At 36.4% G+C, this 8568-nt stretch overlaps 1 protein-coding gene across 1 annotated transcript in view; it reads left to right on the forward strand.

Moving 5' to 3' along the window:
• Nucleotides 1-8568, forward strand: part of UBE3C (ubiquitin protein ligase E3C) — an 86011-nt gene that overhangs the window by 70752 nt on the left and 6691 nt on the right. Inside the window, exons 20-22 of the mRNA XM_009281838.2 lie at nucleotides 2004-2192; nucleotides 2290-2356; nucleotides 3235-3365. Of these exons, the coding sequence (XP_009280113.1) occupies nucleotides 2004-2192; nucleotides 2290-2356; nucleotides 3235-3365 (387 nt within the window). The remainder of the gene's footprint in view (nucleotides 1-2003; nucleotides 2193-2289; nucleotides 2357-3234; nucleotides 3366-8568) is intronic.

Below are 8568 nucleotides of genomic sequence, written 5' to 3' on the forward strand. Positions count from 1 at the left end.
CTACTATAGTGGGATGAAACACAGTACATTGTAGACTGCATTGCTGCCTGCAGTAGCAGAGGAGAAAGCTTAGCAGCGCAGGGGCCCCTTCTCATCAGATGTTTCCATTGCGGTGTGGAACATGTCCCATACTTCTATTAATACTCCTTGTGGACTTGACCAGTAAAAACATCCTCACCCTCAGGCCAATCGGTGGCACCAGGTACTGCCCTGTACCCCCTAGACTGGCCGGCTGCATTGCATGCCAGGCTCCGCAAAGGGTGGACCCCAGAGAAAGCTATCCTGCCTCTTGTGTCCATGGTTCCTGTTGAAGGGGACTTACTCGGAAGCGAGCGAGCTAATGTGTGCAGGGTATGAAACAGTGTCAGCTAAACTGTGACACCTTCATTTTACTTCATTCTTCAGGGAGTAGCATTTAAGCATAGTCAGTACTACCTGCACACAGACATGGTGGAGTATTGATGAGGTTTTTTTTACTGTAGGCGTAACAAAAGCAAGAAGCTTGCATTGAAGGATTAAAGTGAGAAGTAAGACAGATTTTTAACACCTATTGTTATAATTCAGGTTGTCCTAGCTTATCAAGGAAAGTGGTAAATACTCCATCACATAGAGTCTTTACACCTGAATTGCCTGTCTCTCTAAAAAATGTGCTCTAACTCATCTATGGATTTATTGAGTTAAATACAGGAATCTCTAGACAGAATCCTCTGGCTCGTGTTATCTGGGAGGTCAGATTCACAGATCTTAATGTTTTCTCTTGGCCTTAAAAACCTGTGAATCAAGTAAAAATCTGAATGCTCAAAAGCACTGCGAATTTTTAATCTTACCACTTAGCATTTCGCTTTGTACTGGAACAGCTCACATTATTAGGTGGCATGTTACAAAAGAAGCTATTTGCGTGTTTAATTCTCTGTGCTCTGAAGATGTGATCATTACCACAGACTGAAATACAGATTTATTTAGAACAAAAATAATTAAAAATTGCTGACTTTAGAGTGTAGAAAAAACAAACTTTTTTCTGAAGGCTTCAGAAAGTGGCTGTATCTCAGCTTTTCAATTTTTTTATCATCTTTTTAGTACTGAAATAATCCCTTCAGATTTGGCTACTGCTCAGCAAAATTACCATCTTGTAGTAAAGGGTAGAATATGTAAAGGTCAGTAGTGTTTTAATAACTACTGTTGATTCTGGTTTATAGCTTAATGCAATTACAGTGTCTTTGTTTTGTGGGTTTTTTTTAATTAAAAATTCTTCCATGCTGAGGTATCTTGGTGTACTTGAAGGACAAAAGCTTCTCAGCAGACAAACAAGTTTAGGCTTGATTTTTTTTTTTTTTTTAAATTTTTTTGAAAGTACTGAACATGTATAACTTGGATTTTCAGCAGTAGGAATTGTGGATGCTTATCATTCTGTAAATCAGGCTTGTATCAGAATCTTAATTTTGACTCAGCGGACATTGCTTTTTCCATAATGTGGTCCTGCAGAATTCACGATCACCAATTAGAGAAGAGCCTAGCCAGTCAAGCACAGTTTTCCTAATCCAACTGGAAGGAGTGCTGCGTGTGAGATCTGTGCTTATACAGGTTACTTTCTCTTCCAGAGCACTTACTAGCATCAGTGAAGCTAGGGATGAGCCTGCCAAGGGGAAGATTCTCACCTCAGTTTCTGTCTGACTTGCAGTGGTGAATTTAGTATTACACGCTGTCTCCTATAAAAGAGCTCTGACTTTGCCGAATCCACTTTCTGGTAATAAACCACAGGGCCATGTGGTCAGCTGGAGGTCTAGGTCTAAAAACTGGATGCCATATAATGTGCTCTTATGAGTAAACAGAAAAAACCCTACCTTTATAACTTGTAATCTTATTTTGAGGTGAATATTCTTCAGTATATTCTAGTAAACTTCAAATATATACATCACTTACTAGAATGTTTTGCAGTTCAATTTTACGGTTACAGCACACAGAACTAAAGTTTACCAAGATGATGAAAACTGTTACGTTTATAGGTGGTTGAGCTGAAGCCAGGTGGAAAAGACATTCCTGTTACCAGCGCTAACCGAATTGCGTACATTCACCTGGTGGCAGACTACAGGTTAAACAAACAAATTCGACAGCATTGCCTTGCTTTCCGTCAGGGACTGGCCAATGTTGTGAATCTTGAATGGCTTCGAATGTTTGATCAACAGGAAATACAGGTACTTCTCTTAAAACTGCAGAAAACAATTGCTTTAAACTGCAAATAAATGTTAATTTTTGCCTGTAATGTAATTGTCTAATTTTCATCACTATTAGGTTTTGATTTCTGGTGCCCAAGTACCTATTAGTTTGGATGATCTTAAATCTTTCACAAACTATTCAGGTAAGTATATTTTACTTAAATTAAAAAATGTATTATGACTGATTCAGGAATAAATAAATTTGCTTTCTATCACAGCTTTTTTAAAAAAGTTGTAAGGTTATTCTTGTTGTTAACTTTGGTCAAACTCTCTAGACAGGCCTGAATTTCAGAAAGTTGGGTAAAATTACAACCTAATTTTATAAATGCTGGGAGATACAGGTATGCAGGTTATTTTATTCACACATTTAAATACAAGTTTATAGCCAGATAATTACAAGACATGGAATTCCTTTTCTAAATGGATGTTAGTCAATGGTTGTGTCTGGTTGCCCTGAAAATAAGTCTGCAAATGACTTTGGGATGGTTGTTTCTACCAACTCATTCAGATACTTACCATTTCTCAGATAGCCTGAAGAGAGAGCTCATATTTTTCCGTGTGAGAAATGCAAGGTATCTTTCTTCAGTTATCGTGAATGTAATAAAAAAAAAAAAAGCTACTATATCATCAGTTCACATTCTAGCTTACCTCTAGGTAAGTTGATTCATTAAATAACATCCTGAGTCTTGCAGATTTTACAAACTCTTGCAGTAAAAGGCAGTAATCCAAAGTTACTAGGTAAATGCTAAACTAAATAAAATTAATTTAAAATAAACAAATAGGATTCAGTGAAGAAAACTGCAGTTAAAAAGCTGAGGGAGATAGTAGCCATAGGTGAGCAATGAATGAGAAACTCAAAATGTAGTGATCAAAGAGATCTATAGGTAACAGAAGTCAGCAATCTAAGCCTGCTGGTTTCAATATTTTCCCTAAGCTTTTCAAAACTGATGCTAGGTTTTCTGAAGAGTTTCTTTCTTACATAAAACTATTCTATCTGTAAATCATTTAAATCTCATTATAGGTGGCTACACAGCAGACCATCCTGTAATTAAAATATTCTGGAGAGTTGTAGAAAGCTTCACTGATGAAGAGAAACGCAAACTACTCAAGTTTGTAACAAGCTGCTCTCGACCGCCTCTTCTGGGGTTTAAGGTATACGTATTCCCAACTTCCTGGCAAATTTCTATAAATACTACAGATTATGATACAAGTTTTTCTTGTCTGTAGGAATTTACAGTTTGAGAATGTCCCTCTGTGACTACAGAAACAGCTTCAGTGTTTGCACTTGTGTGTATAATGAGTATAGTTTTAAAATATTTAATGAAATGTTGTTCTGTTGTTTTCTATTTCAACTGCAAAATTTGATAAGCCTAAAAGCACATTGGTTAGAGCACTTGCTCTTTGTCATGGAAGATCCTTGCTGCCATTTCATGTTACTGTACAGAAGCAGTACTGCTACTGGTTTCAAGGAACAGGTTAAGAATAATGTCTTCAAAATCAGGCAAAAGAGGATTTAGGATATAAAAGCAGCTATTAAATTTGAACCTGTTAAATTAACTGTTTGAAGCAGGAGATGTATTGTTTCCTTCTAATTACCATTTATCTACTTAACAGGGTCACAGCTCATTACCCTTTGTATCTAAATATTTTGCTGCTATCTTTAGATTGCTATTTACACTGAAGCTTAAGTGTGAAGAAAACTTTTGTCTATTGCTTATAAAACTAAAGAGAGGCCGAGGCAAATTGAAGACATTTTGAAATTAAATTCTGGGGATATTCTACCCATGAGTTTCAGTTGGGCTGCAAAATTCTGGCTAAGAACCAGCCATAGACTTCATTTGCTCTAACATGTGGGAACATTCAGTGCTTTTCTTTAAGAAAATAAAATGATAAATTGCTTCATAGCGACACCATTGCCTTTAGTGCAGTGGTCATCAGCATGTTTACTGTTGTACTATTTAATAAAATTAATATGAAGGTGGGTTTATGTGGAACACAAATATAGGTGTTGCGTCCTCCAGTTGTTTACAAATAAGAATAAGACTTGTTGCTAAACGAAATTCGAGTACATATACTTAGTAAATTTTCACATTATAAGGTACTGTGATACAATATTTAATTAGCAGTGGATAGTAACTAATTTCCTACATTTATAGGTAAAATAGGTAGATGAACCCATAGGAAATGAATGCAGGTATTGTGTAAGTCCTGAAGGTTTATTAGCTGTTCTGTACAATAATTCTATACTTACTCTCTTTTCTAGTGGTGTGAATGAACATTTTCTCGTTATAGAAATATTTCAGGGACAGCTACTAATATTTTATATAGGAACAAGGAATTCAGATGTGCATAATAGTCTGGAGGTAGAAACAATATATTTGAGATTTTGCACAATTTTTTCCTGAATCATACTGTGAAAGTTCATTCTGGTTTTTTGTTGTTGTTGTTTGGGGGGTGTGTGTGTGTTTGTTTTTTTAATCAGCATTAAAAAAAAATTTAAAAGCAAATGCTAGAAGAATTTCTTCACAGCTGTAGGAATTGGGCCCTTTTTTGTGACATGTCCTGGGGGTGACATGTGATAAAGATATCAAAAGTAAAAAATGAAACAAAACCCCCCACCTTTATCTTCCACACAAACAAGTTAGATGTTTGTAGTATTTAACACTGTGTTTCTTCTTCAAACTTTTGATGATTTACTTTTTTCATAAAAACAGTTTTCCTCTGGAAAATAGACAAAAAGATACTCTGATACTGAAATCACAGTGGTCTCTGTCAGAGACCTTTGCCACTTCAATGATTTAAAATATATAAAAGCGTATGTGGGCTGTCATACAGTAGTATGTGGCTCAGTTGCTAGAGGTGACGAAATACTCCTCCCAGTAGCTTAAACAGCTTTTTTTTTTTTTTAGGCTGCAGAGCGATTTTGAAGTGGAAGAGTTGTTTCTAGTGCCACATTCTGCAGGGAAGCGTGGCCCTTTTCCCTTGACTTCCGTTTATCCCCTTATGCTGCAACTTCACGTTCTCTTCCCTCTTGAATCCTTTTGTTTATTTTCCTATTTCTTCCTAAGCTGATACGGATATGCAGCACTGCCATTGCAGCATGTGATTGTTTAAACCTCCCTTTGGTACAATTGTTCTGTAACTCTCTGTGCAGTCTCACCCTCTGCATAATCCCTTAAGCTGCTGTAGCAAGTGCTGTGTGGTGCTGTTAGCATGTGGATAGGCAACGTATCCTCCATCTTCGATACCTATAATCTATAGCTCAGCTACGCTCCTTTTATAGGCACCTAGGAGAGGAATTGGCACTTACATGGAACAGTCAAATTACCGACTGAGTCTACTTCAGGATGAAATGAATCTTGTCTTAGACTCCACAAAACATACTAACTAGATCCCCTTTAACAGTAAAGAGTGTCCGGTGTGACTAGATTTGGATATGGAGACAACGGGGATGGCTGTTTAATCACATGAATCCTATCTAGGGTGTTCATTGATTGATTTGTGTGATTGATTATTTAAAAGCCTGCAAGCATTTCTCTTAAACTGTCCAAGTCTGTGTGAATATCACTGTACAGTACTCTAGCAACAAACAGGATTTTATAGGACAGTGGGAAGAACAATTAGAAAACTGTGGGATGAGACCAAGATAGAACAGTGCACATCAGTCATGTAATGAAGGAAGAATTGGGAAACAATTATGTGGAAACAAAGTAAAGAGAAGTCTCCATTTGTTGTCATCATTTTTAATTACAAGGGGAGAGCAGGAAATGCAGATGTAGTTACCCAGCTTTGAGGTAGCCAGTGTGACATTTGAAGAGATGGAGGAAGTGAATCAAAAGTCTAAAAATATTAAGGCTGACAGTGACACATTAGAAAGAAGCCAAATGAGGAAAGCTGAAGTTTGTGTGTGTACTTGGGAGATAGGCCACAACCTGACTTCAACATACTTGGCTAGGAAAAATGGAAGTAAAATAGTCATCAAATTTTCAGCATGATAGCAATAAGTTAAAAGATTAATTCACTGTACAGCGGACTTGCGAGCTCAGCCGCATGCAACAGAAGAGAAAGCAGAGTGAAAAGGCATTACTGCTGCTTTGCTGGGCAGCACTGAGTGAGAGTTAGGTCACTACTTGCATGGTGCTTGCAGTAGTATCTCGTTACACGGATTTACCAACAAACCAAGGGTTTTCCAGGAAATGTTTGCCAGAGAAGGAAGTGGGTAACTGGTATTGTCGTCAGCAGTAATGTCTTGGTAGCCTATGACAGCGTGGTGTTTAGAGCTTTGAAGGTGAAGAGTGCGAAGCTGCAGGAGCGCTGAATATTACCGGCCAAATAACTGTCTGAATATATTTATGTTGATGGTAGACATTAACACAAGCTATCTTCAGAATTTGTTTACAGTTTTAATATGTGTACTGTATTTTTCTGAGAGGAACACAATTTCTGGTTCTCACTCTGAAATCTTCTGTACGCTTTATATTGTGGAACCTTCACGTTTTCTTAGTGCATGTTAATTTAAGATAAGGAAATGTCTTGACATTCATAGCTTATAGATAGCACAGTCTAGCTTTGCATCATTTAAAAATTTTAAACTCTCACTGCCAGATTCAGACTTAGAATAACATTTACTAAAGCTAATTAAAGTTTAATAAGTTTAATAAATGTGATTGTTACAGACAAAAAAAAAATCATTAAAGCGTGGTTGAAAATTGTTAAGTTCCAATCAGGTCACATAATAAATTGATGATACTTTTCACTTCCAAACTATTGCAGTTTCCTGCTGTACAGTATTTAATTATGCAACAAATGGTGCCCTCAGCATGACATTTCAATTTAGAACTTCATTTTTCCATTTTTAAAGCTAAAGTAGGGGAATTCAATTAGCATTTTGAAAGGAACACTAAAAATGCAGCATTTTAGCTATGAAATACTTTTAAGGCCTCCATTTGAGCAATAATTTAGCTTAGAATCTCATTGACCTTTTGCCTTTGGAACTGAGATTTTTTTTTTCCCAGTTTCTAAAATCGGAACTGTTTTACCTCAGGCAAGCATTTGATAAAATGCATACTTTCTTGCCAGCAAAAGCAGTGCTTTAGAGGTAACAAATAAATACATTTTTCACTATACTTTTTCTCAGAAGAAAAAAAAATCAGATATTATTAAAACAATTAAATATTACATACAAAATGTCTTAAAAGTCTGTTCCTCAGATCAATAGTTACCACATCAGAAGAATAATCAGGGTTTGACAAGTTTATACCATTACAGACTCACTATGCACATCAATATCATCCCAATAACAGCTGAGTGACTTTATAATCACTCTGTGAAGAAACACCAAGTAGAATAAAGTTAGATCTTTGTGTGGAGAATATAAAGTACCTCTTGATTCGGAGTTCTAGAGCATGGTAGTGTAAGTACTCGCTTAATCTTACAGATGAACAGATCCACTGAAGTCATTAGTACTGTTGTCTTGAAATTCATAAATTGTAGGCTTGCTGAAAGATTAGTTTAGACAGAAATCCCTTTAGGGCAAGAAATGTCTTTAGCATTGTATCAGATAATTGATTTTAACAAAGAAAATATCATTGTATATTGTGGTGAGTAGAAGGAAAATGATGGCTTGATACTCATCCACTTGAAGAATTTATTTTATATATCTGGGGTATGCTAACAAACTAAAGCTCTAGAAGGAAAACACTGAAAGGATATGTTTGATCATTGTTTGTTTATTTGTTTGGGATTTTTTTTTTTGGCTGTCATAGAAAGAAATTGATGTAGTACTGTAACTTTATCAAATTTGTTCTTAGATCTGGTCACTCATTCATTCTTTCTCCTAAGAGCATCACTTTAACATGGCAAGTAAATGCTTGTGTAGAACTTGTGTGTAAAATTGGAATAGTTTTAAACTCAAACAGAAGAATGTTGTAACTGGCATAGCACATCACTTCATTAGCTAGAGCAAAATTGTCTTTGTTGGGATTTTTGTGTATATAGAAACAATGTCTTCCTTGCCTGGAAAGAAAAAAACAAAGTATAATTCTCAGAAGAAGCCATCTCATTATACAATGACAAATATTATATGTCATTCAAACACAACAGAACATCCTTTTCCATTTACAGAATCATAGAATAGTTTGGGTTGGAAGGGACCTCTAAAGGTCATCTAGTCCAACCCCCCTGCCATGGGCAGGGACATCTTCAACTACATCAGGTTCCTCAGAGCCCCATCCAACCTGACCTGGAATGTTTCCAGGGATGGGGCATCCACCACTTCTCTGGGCAACCTGTGCCAGTATTTCACCACCCTCAGCGTAAAAAATGTCTTCCTTATATCTAGTCTAAATCTCCCCCC

Source organism: Aptenodytes forsteri, unplaced genomic scaffold, assembly GCF_000699145.1.
Source record: "Aptenodytes forsteri isolate BGI_AS27 unplaced genomic scaffold, ASM69914v1 Scaffold21, whole genome shotgun sequence".
NCBI classification, from domain to species: Eukaryota; Metazoa; Chordata; class Aves; order Sphenisciformes; family Spheniscidae; genus Aptenodytes; species Aptenodytes forsteri.